The sequence below is a fragment of the Eulemur rufifrons genome, chromosome 1 (assembly GCF_041146395.1).
Source record: "Eulemur rufifrons isolate Redbay chromosome 1, OSU_ERuf_1, whole genome shotgun sequence".
Taxonomy (NCBI): Eukaryota; Metazoa; Chordata; class Mammalia; order Primates; family Lemuridae; genus Eulemur; species Eulemur rufifrons.
The window spans coordinates 65,071,088-65,090,544 of NC_090983.1; the positions used below are offsets into that span (position 1 = coordinate 65,071,088).

The following is a 19,457-nucleotide window of genomic DNA, read 5'->3' on the forward strand; positions in this document are numbered from 1 at the left end:
TACCTGGCGGCTTTCTGTCTTCACCAACTTACTTTTTGGTCATTTATTTCTTTCTTTCTTTTTTTGAAACAAGGTTTTTGCTCTGTTGCCCAGGGTGGAGTGCAGTGGTGTCATCATAGCTCATTGCAACCTTGAATTCCTGGGCTTAAGAGATTGCCCTGCCTCAGTCTTCTAAGTAGCTAGGACCATAGGTGTGCACCACCTCACTGGGACGTCCACTACTTTTTTTATTCTTTTGTAGAGACAGGTGTCTCGCTACATTTCGGGCTGGTCTCGAAGTCCTGGCCTCTACTGATCCTCCCACCTCAGCCTCCCATAAAGTGCTAGGATTATAGGCAAGAGCCACCACACCTGGCCCACTTTTTGGTAATTTCAACTTCCACATATACCATTGACTCTGAATTCTTACTTTCTCAACATCCTTGCTTCCTTGCTCAACATCCAATATTACTTTTCCCCTACTCATCCATCCACTCTAAGGTCATACCCTTGACCTTGCCACTAAAATTCACCACTAAATCTATATTTTAAGTATCCTCTCCTCCTGTATACCTAAAATTTCTTTCTTTCTTTTTTTCCTGTGGAAATGGAATCTCACTGTGTTTCTCAGCAGGGTCTCAAATTCCTGGACTCAACCTATCATTCAGCCTCAGCCTCCTGAGTAGCTGGGATTACAAGCACATGCCACCGCATCTGGCCCTATGTACCTACAACATCTTATCATTCCAGCTTACTCTGGCAATTCTCTTCAATGTCAATTAGACTCAAAGACACTGACTCTACCACTTCTTCTCACTATCCACTTTCTAATGTCCTTACTTACATTCTGGTCTTAATTCCCACGATCACCACAATTATGTCCTTACAAATACCCTTAACTTCCTTCATCATTATTTGCCTGGCAAAGGAACCAACATCATTGAACTCTATCCATGTCTGTATCCAAGCATTGGAAAATTGCTTTGTAAGAAATGTAGTATATTTGTCTCACTTTATACTGCCTGGAAATCCTACTATACATCCCTAGAATGCTATTTCACCCACACTTCAAAACCTCCTAACCTGTCCCCTAATCAGAGTTAAAGACTTTAACTTTCTAAGAAAACAGAAGCAATTATATAGAAAATCATGCATCTTCCCACCAAAGCAACAAACTGATCAATACTCATATCTACACTAGCCTTCTGGAGATAAAATATCCTTTCTCCTATTAAAGCTAACCCCTTAACTTGTGCTCTGGATCCCCATCTTCTTTCTTCTCCTTTTTGTAATTTTTTCTCTCTCCACTCAATCTCTGCAAGTAACAAGCCCTAAAATCTCCTACCTCAAAATAAAACATTTCCCATGACTTCATATAACTCTAATTCCTGCCCAATATTTCCAATCTCCTTGACAGTAAATTTGTGGCAGGAAGAATCTATATTGCTATCTTTCCCTTCTTATCCATTTTTCTGTCCTCAGTCCAGTCAAATCAGGCTTAGGAACTCACTACTGCACAGAGACTGAAGCCACCAAGCACATTCTATGCTATCAAAACCAACTGTCATTTCTTTGTTCTCATCCCACTTGACCCCTCAGCAGTACAGGATTGATCACACCCTCCTTAAAACACTTTTTTCTTTTGGCTTGCACACCGTATTTTCTTGGATTTCTTCCTACCTGACTGGAGGCTGCTTCTTCAAAGCTCTTTCTCCACTCTCACTAAACATCTGGATGCCCAGGGCTCTGTCCTGTGTCCGATTCTTTGATATTTGCCCTTTTCCAGTTGACCTTATTTAATCTCAAAGCTTCAAATGTTACTTATGTGCTCATAATTCCCAAAACCATAACTTTCCGTGTTTCTCCTGAAATGCCAGGCTTGTCTAACTAACTGCCTACTTGACATTTCCACATGGTTAGCTAATAAGCAGTTCAAATATATGTCCAAAACAGAACTCTTGAACCCTTTCCAGCTTCCATTAGTTCAGTAAAAGGCACCACCATTCACTTAGTGGCTCCAAGCAGAAATATGAGCTTCTCTTATTTTTCTTTCTCCTTTATTCTATCACATAGAATCTATGGCAAGTCTTACATAATCCCCTTCTAAAACATACCAGATTCTATCCATTTCTATCATCATCATCATCACCACCACTACTACATGTGAGCCACCACCAACTCTAGCAAGTACTACTTTTAAAAAACTCCAGATTGGTCTCCCTGTATCCACTCTTGTGCCCCTAAAATCCATTCTCCACATAGCAGCCATACATAAATAAGATCATTTAATTCCTCTCCCCCTCAGGGGCTTCCCATGATACTTAAACAAAAATCTAAGCTTTGGACCTTTGCTTTAAAAGTCTTGCATGACCCCAATTACCCTGATTTGATCATTATACATTGCATGCCTGTATCAAAACATCACATGTACCCTATAAATATACACAACTCCTTGAGCTCCCACAAATTGAGGGAAAAATAAATAAATAAATAAAAATAAATATATGCAACTCTTATGTACCCATAATTAAAAATTTAAAAATTTTAAAAACAACCAAAGATTTAAAAAAAGTCTTACATTACCTAGCATCTGTTAATCTCTCTCATTTCAATTGTATCACACTGCCTCCAAAACACTAATTATACACCACACTGTAGATCATCCAGCTCCTCAAATACACCAAAGTTGATTCCCATCTTAAAAGTCTTTGTAGTGGCTGTTCTCTCTGCTAGAATGCTCTTCCCCTCTTTCTGGAATAGCTCAGCACTAAATTTAAATGTTCTCGCCTCAGAAAGGACGTCCCTTAACGCCCAATACCACCACCACAGAAGCAGGTCCCTTGTCAGTCTTGTTTACCACTGTATAACCCACATGTGGGTTATTACAGGCACTCTATTACAGGCCTGGCTCTATCACAGGCACTCAATGAACAAAATAATTTTTTAAGTGACACAAGAGCATTAGAAACAGTTAAATTTTTCTCAGGGACACATAGCTAGTAAATGATGAGTGTATTTCCTTGATTTCAAAGTATATGATGTAAGGGTTACCAGTGATCACAAATTACAGTTGCATTATACACATATTAAGAAGTAAATCGTTTGTTTGAAAATGAAATATAAGAAACATTACAAATTAAATTTATGAAGCAAGACTAATATTCTTTATGCTTTTGTTGAGATTTCAAAAATGATACTTTTGATAAGAGCCTAAATTCAATAATAAAATTATAAATTTATTCACCAAAATGCATACATACATGCATCTCTTGGAAAAATGCTGAAAACAAAATACACAAAAGGGTAAATCTTACCAGAGTTAATTTTGGCCTGTAGCCACTTTTTCATACACTCTTGGTGGACATACTGCAAACTTCCTGTGCACTTGCATGGCTCTATTAGCAAATTAGATGATGATGCAGCTGCCATCTGACAAATTCTACATAAGTCACCTTCTTCTTCTTCAGAGTCCTCTAAAAGGAGGCTGCAAAAGAAAGCACATTTCCCAAAAAGAGTTATCATAACTCATCCTAGTTGGTCATTTCCAATCATACATCACAAATAATCTCTTTTTTACTATTTCTACTCATGCTTTCTCTGGGTGGAAAAAAGCAAACAGTAACAACAAAAAAGTAATAATAAACAGTAACCACCATGGAAAACCATTTCATTTAGAATAAAAATTATAAGCCTTTTAAAGGTAAATAAAATAGGACAGCTTATCGTTTATCTTCAAATGATTTAAGTAATTTTGTCTTTGGTAGCACAGTTTAAGATTCATATTATTCACAACGGCTTCGGAAGTACCACTAAGAGATTTTAATTTCTGCAGTATCCCAGACTACATCAAGTCTAATATAATGTACTTAGAAATTCACTTTTGTCCCTTACCTCCCCCAAAATTTTAAGATTATTTCAATGAATTAAACACATACTGCCTTGTGGTTTCTCATTTATGTGTTATCAGAACCACATGTTTAAACTGATAAACTTTTTATATTCTATTACAGTAAAAAATTTAAAAGTAGATTTTAAAATTCTCCACTCCTCCCACCCCCAGCAATCTTAATAAACCATCCTGATTTCTATAAGGGTAGGCTTTTAAAGTGTGGAACAGTTTCCATTGACCTTCGTCCTCCATTTAACAGGCAATCATCATCATGTACTACTTAATTTAAACAAAGAATAATAGTTACATAATAAGCAAAGTAATTGTTAAAATCTCTATTGCATTAGTCCACTGCTGGCATGAAAGGGGTACTCAATAAACTGATAATGCTGAACTGTTACTGAAATACAACCTGGATCATATGGATTTCTAAATGAACTTAGCAAAAGATTTGTGGAAAGAGATGAACAGACATACAACTCCCAGGAAACTTTCATGCCCTAGCTTAATCAGAGACATGGCCTCAAGCACAAATACTTTGAAAGGCTGAAAACATGGTATTTTTTTTTTTGTTTTTTTTTTGCAGGAGCCATGCTAATCTTCTCTGTATCGTTCCAATTTTAGTATATGTGCTGCCAAAGCGAGCACATAAACATGGTATTTATGTTTTATCTTTAAATCTAACCTTATTCCCTTCATAGCTTCCACTATTTTTTTACTTGCTAGGTTCAAATTTTTATTCCCTTATTAATTTAGTTATAGAATGTCTTAAAATCTTCAAGTATGAGGCAATATACAACAAAGGAACACACGAACACACATGCTCTCACTTCTCTCTCTGGCAAAATAACCAACAAATGCTGCTTTAAAAACTAACCAGATAGGGTGGCGGCTGGCTTAATTTTTTCTCTCATAAGATCACTAAACAGTTGTTTTGCCCTCTGTTTACATTACTACACTCAAATTAACCTAACCTTTGAGGACCAAAAATATAATAGTTACTGCATTCTTTAGCAGACAGCTTGCAATCAGAGGAAATTGCTATAATAAGCAAACATTAAAGCTAACATTACCAGGGTAGAGTAAATCTCTTTCTACAAGAAATGAAAAATAGCAAATTTAAAAGCAGGGAGATAATGGCCACACGTAAGATCTGTCCAATAAAAGGAAAAATGGGAGTATGGTAGCCCAGTGCCCAACATCTCAGAAAGTGTGCAAGGTTTCCTTTATTACCAGAAGTTAGAAAGTATTTTCTTGTTAAAGTACCAAATAACAAAAAACAAAACAAAAAAAAACCCTACAATAACAACTGTGCTTCCCAACAATTTTAACACACTAGGCCTTTATAAAAAAAGAAAAAAAAAAACCCAAACCCACAACTATGGCTTTCTATAAGTCTTTTCTTCCTACAAGTATACTTTGTATGTAGTACTCTATCCTATTTTATCATAAAATCTATTTTTATACTAATTAACTAGACTAAGATGACAAAATTATTAGTAAAGTTGGGAATGAAATCTCTGATAAACAAAATCTTTTCACTCTTACGAGTGAATTTTAAGCAATGTTCAACTCTACAAAAAATTTGTATTAAAAAATTCTATGTGGCCAGGCGTGGTGGCTCATACTTGTAATCCTAGCACTCTGGGAGGCTGAGGCGGAAGGATCGCTCGAGGTCGGGAGTTAAAGACCAGCCTGAGCAAGAGCGAGACCCCATCTCTACTAAAAATAGAAATTATCTGGACAGCTAAAAATATATATGGAAAAAAATTAGCCACACGTGGTGGCACATGCCTGTAGTCCCAGCTACTCGGGAGGCTGAGGCAGAAGGATTGCTTAATGCCAGGAGTTTGAGGTTGCTGTGAGCTTGACACCACGGCACTCTAGCCTGGGCAACAGAGGGAGACTCTGTCTCAAAAAAACAAAAAACAAACACACAAAAAAACCCTATGCCCTGAATTTAAACTGGTATTTCTGTTAAATAATCCTAATATATAAAGAATATTCAGTACACATTTGGACTTCAAAAACAAAATAAAAATTTGTACATCTGATTTTACTTTATTCCAAAAAAAGATTTGAGGTGAGGAATACAAATAAATGGTAAATAAATCACCGTAGTAAAGACTAAAACAGATTTAGTGGTAATCCATTATTACTTGCTTCCTCTTATCAATTCCAATTAGGTAGTCTACCAAAGAATAGTAAGAAAAGAATAGGGTAAGAGATAATTGTCATCACATGCATCTGTAGCCGACGTTGGTTAAAAAAAAAAAACAAACTTTTGATTATTTTTTGATGCAATTCACATCCCCAGCGCCTACCCTCAATTATTTATTCTCATCTATTTACCTTTGAGACACTAACATTTAATGGATACAAACGTTAAAAGAAATTTCAGATACCAATTTTATGAGAAGCCAATTTAGAAATAAGTTCTTTCTCTAAGCTGCCCTTACTTTATATGTTTAACACAGGTATTCAAATTTACCTCTCTTTTATTTTCTGCAGTCTTTCTGGATCTCTTGAAGGTGCACTTTTAGTTTTATCACTTTTTCCATCAGTTGAATTCCAACCTGAAGGAATAATATCTACAGTGATCATGACGTTGTCGGTCAAATTACTTCCTAGTGTTGGGGGGACTGCAAATCGGAATAAGGAACCAGGAAGAATCCCTGCTATTCCTGCATTTCTTCCACCTTGAGCTGAATCTGATGTGGAGCCACCTGCTGTGGCACTGCTCGATGCTGCAGATGCTTGTGGTCTGTTGCCAGCTGCCCCAAGGGGATCACTCTGTGCTTCAAGGTGAACCACTTCATTTGGTTCTCTTCTAAAAATATGAGATCTAGCTGGTAAATCAGAGGTAGGTATCCTTGAAGATTCATCTCTTCCCTCTCGCCTCCTTCTAGAAAACAAAGGTGTGCACCTATTTCTAAGTGAAGAAGATAACCATGGTCCTGTATTTCTACCTTCAGATTCTTGGTTAAAATTTTCTGAATCTGACTCAGAGCTATGATTTTGGCTAAGAGATGACAAACCCCATCTTCGCCTAAGAAATCGAAATCCCTGAGAAGCTTCAGATGCCCTATTATCAGGAACTTCAGAAGTTGATGTTGCATTACTACGAGACTGTGAAGCTGTCAAGATTCTCGGAGAAATGTAAGAATTTTCAGAACTCAGTGATCTTGTATTCAAGGAATCCTGACTAGATCTTCGTGAAAAAAAAGTAGATGACATGCTAGAAGCTATACGTGACAGCAATCTCCTGGTTGTTCGCCTACCTTCATTATCAGAAGATTCTTGAAATGATCTTTGAGATGAAACAACTCTTTCTGAATTGCTTACAGTTGGGGTTTCATCTCTACTTGAAACATAAGACAATCCAGGCTGTGTACTGCTTCGGGGAGATTCTGATTCTCTTGAAGAAAAATTTGATCTTAAAGAATTTCTGCTGGAGTCCCTAGAACTTGGTATAGTCTGATGTTCAGAAGGCAAATGGTGGTTTGTGGATGATGTATTCAATTGTAAAGTGCTCACTGAGTTATCTTTTGGTCTTGCTCCCTGTGAATATGAAGAAGGAACTCTGTCTTGAACATCTATTTTTGAAAAGAAGGAAAGGTAATCAATTACATGAAATAATCTGAACATTGTTAAATTTGCATTTAACTAATCACTGCTAAAATCAAACAATGTATTCAAACTGAATACTGCTATATTATAACTACAGATCTTAACTATTATTATAGAAAACACACAAATATTTCTCTTTATGTTCCTTTTGGTAAAATCTAGTACTGGTGTGTAAAGTCAACTTTACAAATACAAAAGAAAGAAATGTGTTATGAGCTTACAAAATGCAAACAGTCGATAAACGTAAAACAGTTGAATTTATTAATCAGAAATTAATTGATGGCCAGGTGTGGTGGCTCACGCCTGTAATCCTAGCACTCTGGAAGGTCGAGGCGGGAGGATCGCTCAAGGTCAGGAGTTCAAGACCAGCCTGAGCAAGAGCGAGACCCCATCTCTACTAAAAATAGAAAGAAATTATCTGGACAACTAAAAATATATATACAGAAAAAAATTAGCTGGGCATGGTGGCACATGCTTGTAGTCCCAGCTACTCAGGAGGCTGAGGCAGGAGGATTGCTTGAGCCCAGGAGCTTGAGGTTGCTGTGAACTAGGCTGACGCCACGGCACTCTAGCCCGGGCAACAGAGCCAGACTCTGTCTCAAAAAAAATAAATAAATAAATAAATTAATTAATTAATTGATATGGTAGAAGAATAACTAGTAAACTAAACTGAATATTTTAAATAGGCCAAATAACAATGTGAATGACACTTAATTAAAAGCAAAATCATCGTAGGAAAACTGTTGTGAAGATTTTTCATACTCTGTGCAATAAATAAAAAAGTCATTTGTAATTTTATGACAAACCTTGCTAACAGCTAAAAATCTCTCCAACCTTTTATCCTTCAAGTTAAATAGCAGTGGTTCTTATCCCTGATAACTCAAGACACACCTTTGCTTTTTAATACTGGCTGGGAACTACAAATCAGAATAGGGTTCTGACATCTGTATATAAAAAAAAAACCTAGTGGTTTGAATCTTCAAATGAGATGAGAAACACTACATTCCTTTGTGAATACTCATTCATACACCTAGTATAAGATGTACATTACTGTGCTAATGCATGGCACCTCCAGAAAGAATAAACTGTTACTGGCTAAATCTATTTCTACCCTGTACTTTTATACTCCCAAACTTAGAAGGTATTGGTACTGTCTACTAAAGCTCCTCCATCCAAAGCCAAGCAAATAAAAAGATGTTTTCATTTGTATTAAATAAAGCAAAGTCTTGTCCCAGTAAGAGTTATTAAAATAACCTAAACCTTTAAAAACAAAATGTATTTTCTTCTATAAATCAAACTTCTATGTAAATGAAACATGTGCCCTCTATATGTATGTTTTTAGATTAGTCAAGTGTAGTCGTGAGAAGGGGGGAAAGAATAGGAGTTCAGTCTGTAACTGATTGTGAACAATCAACTGAGATAACTCACTACTTTTGGACCAGCCTGCCTGCTGTTATCTGTCAACTTCAATTACCACTTTTTTCCTTCAGTTACTTAGTGTGATAGTTTTGTTTATTTTTGAAAGCTTAAGACTATGTACAATGATTGTGAGTCTTTATGTTGCTTCAGTGAAAATAAAACTAAAATAATTCTAAATTATGGCTTAAAATGGTGATTTCACCTTTAGTTATTTCAGAATTAACTTATTAAACTATATACTTCATAGGCAAATTATATTTGAGTATATAAGATTTAGTATGTTACTTTATAACATACATATTCTTAAAAGGAAAAATGCAATTAAGGCAGATTTGGAATCTGGATACTCATATACATCTATTTTATTTTAAATTTAGTTTAGATTTTTAAAGCAAAGCAAAAAATAAGGTACTATAAGACATTAAGCTATTCTGAAATCTCCATATGGAGATAAGATACACTTCATTTATTCCTTTGTACTGTTATTTTAGTGACATAAAGAGGAAAATGGAACATTAGTAGATAAGCTACACTTAATAGTGGAGTTTATACATACATGATGAAGTTGTGAAATCACCACTTCGGTGACTATAATCCATAAGATTACTAATGGAAGAATCCGTTCTCCTCTCTAAATCTCTCCTCTCTCTCAGTAAATCTGTTCCAAATGATCCAAGTACCATCGATGAAGATCTCGGAACTTGACTATGTCTCCAAGAAGAATCTTAAAATAATTAAAGAAGTTTTATTTCAGAGAAAGCTTTCAAGGTTTCTGATAACAAGTCTTTAGTAATACAGAGGGGAGTTATTGTTATATATTGTAAGAATCCCCAGTTACATACTGGCAATCAGAAGCAAAATTCAGCAAAACATAAAATTATTCACTAATGAACTAATCATTTATAAAGTATTTCCTACTCATTCTTTTCTGCCCAACATTAAAATCTATCCCCATACGTGATGTCAATGTCTCTGTCACTTTTCATAATATTTGACCATATAATGTAAATATGATGTAAAATGATGCCAAAGATGCAGAATTTCACAAAAAGTCAACGAAAGTGTTGTTAAAGAACTGCCAAAATCAAAATCAAAGCAATCTTGAAATGGAAGATATTGTATTGTGGGTTATAATACAATTTTATCAGAAATATACCACATCTGGTTCATTCTTTAAGAATTGAAGTGCTGTTATAATTATCTCAATTTTATTTGATATGATTTCATTTAAAAGTAAAATAAAAATTGTCTAAAACCTCTTTTCCGCTTACTATTTACCTTGAAATTTGATTCTTGCTTTCCTAGTCCCAATAGCCTTAATAATTTCTCTTCATTAAGGGAAACGGCCCAGTGTATTTAATGCTATGTCTTCACATAGCACAAGACAACAAAAATATCTCTGGCACAGTGGTTTGTCTACAAAGTTAAGGTCAGTCTGCTCTTACCCATCACACTACTCTTAATATCCTTCAGATGGGCAGTGTCTTTCCCATGGCGGTCCTGCCTATCAAAATAGAAAGGAATCGCTTACACTAATTCAATTAAAAATACATAAGCATTTTAAGAATTTTACCTCCAACTGTGTCGTCACAAGTTTTGTCTCCCCTTAAAACTATTTCAGACATTGGCTAACATTTCATTTGAAGAGGAATGAGTGAGAAAAAAGCCTCCTGCCTTTTCAACAAAAAATCTTTTCAATTTGTGCAACAAACATATGTCTCTGAATACAAAACACCAGCATAAAGCTTTATGGATAGACCATCTAAATCCCAGAGTGGTTAAGTAACTTGCCAAGGCCACCCAACTAGTTAGAGGGCTAGAATTGAGACTTGCTAATTCTTTGTCTGGAATTCCCACTAGAATACCATTAACAATTTTCTTAACTAAAGAGTTTCCGTATTTTGTGAAAATAAATATTATATACCACAATGTTTAACATTTATAAAAGATATGCTTAGGCAATCATTTTTAGCATATATAAATACATTTGGCTTTCTTAGTCACAATTTAAAAATTCATCTCTTATAATAACCAAGAGAATATACAACACTTTTAACAATCTGATTACCATATACTCCAGCCGTTCTAATTAATTAAAATTTGCTAACATCTTGCTTAAGTAGGATGTTTGTACCAAATTTAAAATAAAAATGCAAAATGAAGAGTTAGTATCACTTCTAGCACTAACTTAAAGTAAGATTTTGGAAATTCCACTACATTTCTGACCCACTGTCCTAACACTCTCTACTTACTTAATCACAAACCTAAAAACAACTGCTACATCTAGGAAAAATGGCTTTAGTCCAAAATACATATAGATTGACTCTTACAAAAATTTAATTCTTACCTGATACTGCATTTAAACCATTTCCAACATTTCTCCCAGCTGAGGTAGAAGTACAGTTTGTACAGGAAAGCTTAGGTCTTTTTGAATCATGATCTCTTTGCTGGTTTTGCGATCTTGAGCGTGCTCCCTGAGTTATCTCAGATTCACTATACCACGTAGATTGAAATGGTGATGCAGATGCTGATGTAGACTGTAAGTTAAAAAAAATTTTTTAAAGAACAAAATGCTTGCATTCAATATTAAATTTAATCCTACAATGCTCTAATAAATTCTCAAGGACCATTTGTTCCTCACAGTACCAATTTTTCTACTATGTAGTTTTTCTTAGTCTTTGTTCCCTTCTACCGACTTGTCCCTTTACTATTAACATATACTGTACTGTATGTTGCTGATCTGTCAATCTGATTCAGATTAGTGTCCTCTTTGTAACTGTACATAAACACTTGATTATGAAACACCAAGAGCAAAAACTTTCTGATCATTTTTCCCATTTTATTACTTCAACCTTCTGAGGAATTTGTTTCCTCTTAGAGTTGAACAAAACACCAAGCTATAAACTGATTGCGAATACCTACTACAAAAATGAGTTTTTTCCGGTAATAATAAATTTCTCCCTGTTCTGATGCCTATTCTCAGGAATACAGTCATACAAATAATGGTATGCTAAAAGAAAAAAAAAGAAAAAGAAAAAAATCCTATTATTTGAAATTTCTTCATCAGTGAATCAAGAAACTATACAAGCACATATTTAAGAACTCTTAGATCATGGTCTTCTCTTTTAACATGTATTTATACAAAATAAAACTTATAACACAAATGTCGCTCATAATGTACAAACTATTTTACTTCTAATTCTTTAACTGATTAAAGTTTATTCAATATAATGGATAAAAAGGGAACTAGTTTGTGTCCTCAAAAATTTAGGTTTAAATAACAAGAACATATTTCCACCACAATTATTGAAATCGTCCTATTATTTTTACAAAATTTTTTCCTTCATTGCAAAGTTCTTACCTGCGTGCTTGCGCATATGCACACACAAAGAAAGAAAAATCAAGCATATAATCTCTAAATTGCTCAGAGACAGCAAGGACTCCCAAAATAAAAGTAATTTTCAGGACATGAAAGAAAAAAATTTTAAACCATGTTAACATATATATTAGGTACACAGTAAATGGTTTATTTTATTAAAGAATGTTAAAATGAAACAACATCATTTTAAAGTGTTATTTTGCTTAACAGGAGTTAAAAATTTAATGTATCATGTGCCATAATTTCAGTCAAGATTAATCTAAAATTCATATGATAAACGTGAGTGCCCAAATACTGGGCTCCATCAAAGTTCTAGAGCAGCAGTCCCAGACAATTTTTCCACAGCTCAGGGGGAAGGTGGAGCTCAGGTTACAGTACCACCAGCGATGGGGAGCAGCTGTGGCAGCTATAAATACAGATGAAGCTTCGCTCTGCTCCCCACTCACCTCCTGCTGTGTAGCCCGGTTCCTAAGTCCTAAGTTTCATGGAAGACAATTTTTCCATGAGGGGTGGGGGGAGGGGGTCAAGGAGGGGGGGTTACGTGGAGCTCAGCCAGTGATGCATGGTCCAGTTCCCAATGGGCCACAGACTGGTACTGGGCCGCAACATGGCATTTGGGGACCACAGTTCTAGAGTACAGATAACAGACAAGTAAATAAATAATTATAATATAAATAAGTGCTAAATAGGAGGTACACTGAAAGTTTTATAGAAAATTTCTGAGGGAGGCAGGGAAAGATTAAAACAAGGCAATAACTGGAGTTCATTGGGCAGGCAAGTGAAGAAGGACATTACAGGCAGACAACATGAAAAAACATATAAACTATTCTATTGGACTTCTTTTAAGACATTACTGGCCGGGCGCGGTGGCTCACGCCTGTAATCCTAGCACTCTGGGAGGCCAAGGTGGGCGGATCGTTTGAGCTCAGGAGTTCGAGACCAGCCTGAGCAAGAGCGAGACCCCATCTCTACTAAAAATAGAAAGAAATTATATGGACAGCTAAAAATATATATATAGAAAAAAATTAGCCGGGCATGGTGGCGCATGCCTGTAGTCCCAGCTACTCGGGAGGCTGAGACAGGAGGATTGCTTGAGCTCAGGAGTTTGAGGTTGCTGTGAGCTAGGCTGATGCCACGGCACTCACTCTAGCCTGGGCAACAGAGTGAGACTCTGTCTCAAAAAAAAAAAAAAAAAGACATTACTATTTATGTCTTATGTAATTTATCTTCTATTATGCTTCAATTATGAGAAGCATACTGCATGCATTCAAGAAATGTTATTAGTTCATAGTAACACTGGAGAACTTTGTACATATATGGAAAAGCAGAAGATGAAAGGCTAAAAAAGTAGGAATGGGCTAAATCAGTATTTCACCCACCCCCTGCCTCCAGAGAATAGTTTGTAAATAAAGTATGGCATTCTTCAGCTTAGCACAAATTTGGCCTCACACACCTTCCATATCTAACGTTCCCGAGAGACCCAATCAATGAACTGGAAATAAAGAATAAGAAATAAGAAATAAAATTCATCAGATATTTCAGAACCAAACCATTTTATATGCCATCATTAGGGTACTAAGGGGCCTTATCCTGTGGGCCAGTGGTTCTAAGATCTCTGGATTTCAGAGACCAAAATAAAAAAAAGTTTTAATTTAAAATTTTAAAAAACTGCCACGTTTGACCAGCTGGACATCTAGAATAGCAAATACCACATAATCCTGTCCCCATTTTTAAAAATGGCATTTACTATACTTCCAAAACTTGAAGGATGTAATTCAGAATAAAAGTATTTTAAATTAGATAAATTTAGAACCACTGAAGGAGGGAATATACATCAGATCAACTACTTTATAGAAAGACCTTTAGGAGTGTGGAAGATGAAAAGGATGGAATGGACAGAAAGTAGTAAAACCAATTAGGAAGCCAATGGAATAGCAAGAAGTCAATCCCTTAAACAAAAGTAATGGGAACAGAGAGCAATTATAAAAGACAAAAATTCTTCAGATTTAGAGACAACATGAGAAATTAATGCCAACAAGAGGAAGCCTGGAAATAAATTAAAAAAAGAAGAAAAAAAAAAGAAAAGTAAAAAAAGTGAGAAATTAAGAAAAAGTCTAAAATCACTCCAGTTTTCTGGCACTTCTACTAAGTGACTGTGTCATTCATTAAAAATACTGACTAGAGGTACAGACTTAGTAAAATGGTAAATGTCATTTTAGATACTTGAATTTTGAAGTGCTCAAGGCTTAAAGACACATTCACCTTTCAGTAAACAATTTTCATGACCCATAACTCAAAAGTTAGCCTGTGCAGCCTGTATATCACCCTAAAAGCCAAAAATGCTTGTTAATATCAGCATATAGAAGGGAGGAAGTTCTGGCTAGTTTGGCTGTTGGCTTAAATTCAAAAATTAAACCTTTTCCTAGTTTCCACAATCCAATTTTCTCCATTGTTCAAATATCTTCAGTCTGAAGCAATTTGTTTTTCCTCTTCTGAATTCTTTTAACTGTATTGGATTCATATAACAATATATTATTACCTTATCTCTTCTTCTATCTAGAATTACTGAGACAAATGAAATCAGAGAATAAGTTCATCTTCAAAGTATACTGTCTTGTGCATAATGGATGCTTAAACAAGTAGTTTTGGGGTTGTGATGACTGATCAATCTTGCTTCTGAAAAATTTCCAGATCAAAATGACCTTAGCCATAAGCAACAACTTACAACTCTGAGCTCTTCACTGTTTTAAATATTCATGTGACAGACAGTACCCATCTCCACACTAATGTGGAATAAACTTACACTCTCGTGTCTATTCAGAATGGGTGGTCCTCTCAATTTTCATAAAAAAGACATTAGCTGATCTTTAGAATGTATGGACCCATCCCCATCCCTTGCCCAACTTTATGAGAAATCTAGGCAAGAAAATATTACTTAAACAAGATGGAAGGACTTATAGTCCATTTAAACCTCAGGACACTATAGGTACAATACCTGGGTCATGAAAAATGAAAATATTTGGATCACTGTTATCCTTTATAGTACTATTTTCACTAAGCTGTATTTTGGCATCATGCCCTTTGCTTATACCATGGTTTACTAAGGAGTAGTTTCACTAAACTATGTACTTACAGTAGGAATACTGGGGATATTGTCTACTACATCATTTCACTGTTTATTTTCAGACCAAACTGCCGAACCTTGCTTCTTCTGAGGAATAGTTTATCTTTCTTTTCCTTATGAACAATACACATTAAAGAACTGGTTGTGTTTCCCTGTGTGTTCCTGCTATCCACAACAAGAGTCCAAGTTTAACTTTAAAATGTTGCAGGGTTTATGTAATGCCTATTATTGTTACAACCCTGACTCACTCTATTTTATCTACCACTTTCAGTATTCTATCTGTATACTGATGACATTTAAAATTATCTTCATTTTCCTGTTTAATTGTATATGCATATATGTATTTACTAAATTCCTTAAGAAGCTACCCTTGCATAAGGTACATTAAAAAAATTACCGACCACTGGTTCTTTTAATTCTTGAGAAAAAAACATATAATGCAAAATATGCATGGTACTGATCTTTTATAGCAGTCAATCTATAAACTAAAAAAGGTATAAATAACTTTAAAAAGCACCTACAACATCATAAAATGCATTTTTTATTATTTCATATTAAAATGAAAAGTAACCAAACTTTCAACAAAGCAAAACAGGAAAGTGCAGTTGGATTAGTGGCTGCTTAAATAAGTTACCAAAATACAAAAGTGACCAAAAAAAATCACATTCACACAATACACTAAGTTTTTACTTTTAACACAATAAACTACAGCATTACATTTTCTTTTCCAATTATATAAATTCTGCTTACTGTTACCAAAGAGATAAGATGATCACAGTTTTCAACCATTCAAACTGTAATAAAAACTTAAAGATAGAGTAACAGAAACACCAGCACGATTAATATCAGGTGAAGCCAAACTTACAAATGGCCAAGAACCACAAGATATTTAGGAAATCAATTGTTCCAAACTCAGAACCTACATTTTCCCAAGGAAACAATGCTATCCAGAAGTCTTGGAATCTTTTTTTTTTTTTTTTTATTTGAGACACAGTCTCATTCCGTTGCCTGGGCTAGAGTGGCATGGCGTCAGCCTAGCTCACAGCAACCTCAAACTCCTGGGCTTAAGCAATCCTACTGCCTCAGCCTCCCAAGTAGCTGGGACTACAGGCATGCGCCACCATGCCCGGCTAATTTTTTCTATATATATTTTTATTTGTCCAGATAATTTCTTTCTATTTTTAGTAGAGAGGGGGTCTCGCTCTTGCTCAGGCTGGTCTGGAACTCCTAATCTTGAGCGATCCTCCCGCCTCAGGCTCCCAGAGTGCTAAGATTACAGGCGTGAGCCACCGCGCTGGGCCAGTCTTGGATTCTTAAAGCTCAAGTACATTAATTATATCCTAATCATGTAACTAGGGGAAATCACCTATGAAAGTTTCCAGACTTCAGATCCTTATCTATGAAATGACACAAGTATCTGTCTTATTTAACTAAAATTGTAAGTGAAAAATGTTCTATAAAACATCAAGTACTATATAACTGTAAGACGTTCCCATACTATTAAATCTATAACATAACTGAAATCAATCTACCATGCCTTAGCCCTGACCCTCCTTTATGAAGCTTCAGCTTCACTGGGTGCCTGAAATAAGAAGGGGAGTTCTGTCTCAGAAAGTTGTAAGAAAGCTTCAGCAATTTAAAAAAAAAGCTCTCTCTGACATTTAGAGGTCTCTTTCATTAAATACATATTTTGCTGAGCTGCTAAACAAAACTTAATATTCAACATGTAATTTTAATATTTGGATGACATTATACTGTAAAGATATTATGTATTCAAATAAATGTAAAGCCAGGAAATAATAATAGCAGTATCAGTAACAATCATTATTATAACTAGTAACATCTGAACCCCTACTATGCTCTAGGCACTATTCCAAGTGCTCTACATGTATTCTTTCTTTCCATTAATCTTAACTTTATGAAGAAAACACTGTTACTATCACCATTTTAGAGAAGAGAAAACAAATAGAAGTAAAATACTTTGATTCAGGAACATAGGAGTTTCAACTTCTACATCAAAATTTAAAAAGCAAGGCAGGATAAGAATCAATGATTTATGATCTGAACTATTCCCATAATCCATTAAAAAACAGATTATAAGCAATTTAAAACAACTGAAAAGCATTAAAGAAATCCCCAAAATACATAAAATCAATCAATCTTATTAAGAATCAATAAAAGATTTTAAAAATCCTATTTGGTTTGATTTTTGGATGTTTGCAAGTAATTCTTCAATTTTACTTTGGTATTTAAATACATTAAAATTTGGGGATGGAATTCAACACTAATATGTTACTGCTACCACTATGTAGGTGAGGTCATTTCACAGTCATCAAAATGTCATTTAAATGGTTTTTAAAATACTTCTATTTGTTTAATGAAAAAATTGGACATTCTGAATAATCTACAATATTAAGAAAAAGCTGGAAGGAACAGTTTGAAAAGAGTTAGTATCAATAAGTTTTCTAAATATATTCAAGACATTAGCACCTAAAATATAATTACTATAACAATTATGATAAAAACAAATGCTGAAGTAACTAACATTTATATAGTGTTTATCATGTGCCACATACCACTATCATTCAATATACAGTATTAATTCATATAACAATTGGATCAGGTAGGTGATATGGAAGCTAAGACACAAAGATGTTAATAGCTAGTAAGCAGTGCAACAGGACTCCAATCCAAGCAGTACAGTGTGGTTTCAAGGTTTGTGTTCCTCACTAATAAGCTATATATTACAAACAATTAGATAAGATCAGTAGACAAAATTTTATAAAGAAAATATAGAGAAAAGAAAACAATTCTGTTCCCTTTATATGTCACCACATTGCTACAGAATGCAAAATGTATGATTCATACCTATAGCAGCAAGTGTACATGTGTCTAGCAACAGAATAAAAAAGTATAATATCAACATTTAAAATGAGACCAAGTAAACAGTTCATATATAGTCAGTTAGGAAGTATGTAGTAGATATGAACATTTACATAAACTATTTTTTTACTTTAGTCTTTCTCTGAATATTTTATAAAATGCTTATTACTGTGTAGAAATATTTTTTTTTTTTTTTTTTTGAGACAGAGTCTTGCTTTGTTGCCTGGGCTAGAGTGAGTGCCATGGCGTCAGCCTAGCTCACAGCAACCTCAAACTCCTGGGCTTAAGCGATCCTCCTGCCTCAGCTTCCTGAGTAGCTGGGACTACAGGCATGTGCCACCATGCCCGGCTATTTTTTTTTTTTTTTCTATATATATTTTAGTTGGCCAGATAATTTCTTTCTATTTTTAGTAGAGACGGGGTCTCGCTCTTGCTCAGGCTGGTCCCAAATTCCTGACCTCAAGCGATCCACCCGCCTCGGCCTCCCAGAGTGCTAGGATTACAGGCGTGAGCCACCGCGCCCGGCCAGAAATATTTTTAAATGAAACTTTGTCATACATTGTATCACATGATATATAAATATATAAACACTTAGCACTTAAAAAGAAATTTTCACTAGAGGATTCTTCTAGATTCAGTTACCTCAAAATCAGACCTTTGCCAATCACATTATTTAATTAGCTGTTCAGTCAAAAATGTAATGAACTTAAGTTTGAAAGATAAGATAAACTGCATTAAACCTACACAGATCATGCCTTCTGAGACTCACACTGTCTTATACTGCAACTATTGTGTTACAACACTGATAAGCCATTTCAAAAACCAAAGTGCTATTGATCCTAAGGAAGACTAGCTACCATAGAGGAGATGGATAAATCACTGCAGTCTCATTACTAACCATAACAATAAAATCCAAAAATTCACATAAAAGATTGTTGGTATCTTCATAAAAGGACAGCTTGTTAATTTAATAATCACCCAACTTAAAAGCAAAATATTTACCAGCCTGAGCAAGAGAGAGACCCTGTCTCTACTAAAAGTAGAAAGAAATTATATGGACAGCTAAAAATATATATATAAAAATTAGCCGGGCACAGTGGCACATGCCTGTAGTCCCTGCTACTCGGAAGGCTGAGGCAGGAGGATTGCTTGAG

General features: G+C 35.0%; 1 protein-coding gene and 1 pseudogene across 21 annotated transcripts in view; both read right to left on the reverse strand.

Annotated features, from left to right (window-relative positions):
* Positions 1–19,457, reverse strand: part of MARCHF7 (membrane associated ring-CH-type finger 7) — a 52,561-nt gene that overhangs the window by 13,806 nt on the left and 19,298 nt on the right. For 11 of the 21 annotated variants that reach the window (XR_011236384.1, XR_011236383.1, XR_011236382.1 and 8 more), the window contains 4 exons: positions 11,265–11,454; positions 9,474–9,641; positions 6,360–7,464; positions 3,294–3,463 (listed from right to left, as the gene is read on the reverse strand). Coding sequence is in view for 17 of the 21 variants with exons in the window: in XM_069495548.1 (XP_069351649.1) it covers positions 3,294–3,463; positions 6,360–7,464; positions 9,474–9,641; positions 11,265–11,454 (1,633 nt within the window). In the remaining 4 variants the exon portion in view is untranslated. Of the gene's footprint in view, positions 1–3,293; positions 3,464–6,359; positions 7,465–9,473; positions 9,642–11,264; positions 11,455–16,170; positions 16,210–19,457 lie in introns of those variants that run through there. The other 10 variants (XR_011236401.1, XM_069496074.1, XM_069495910.1 and 7 more) reach the window with 3 other exon arrangements.
* Positions 4,417–4,516, reverse strand: LOC138387902 (U6 spliceosomal RNA; annotated as a pseudogene).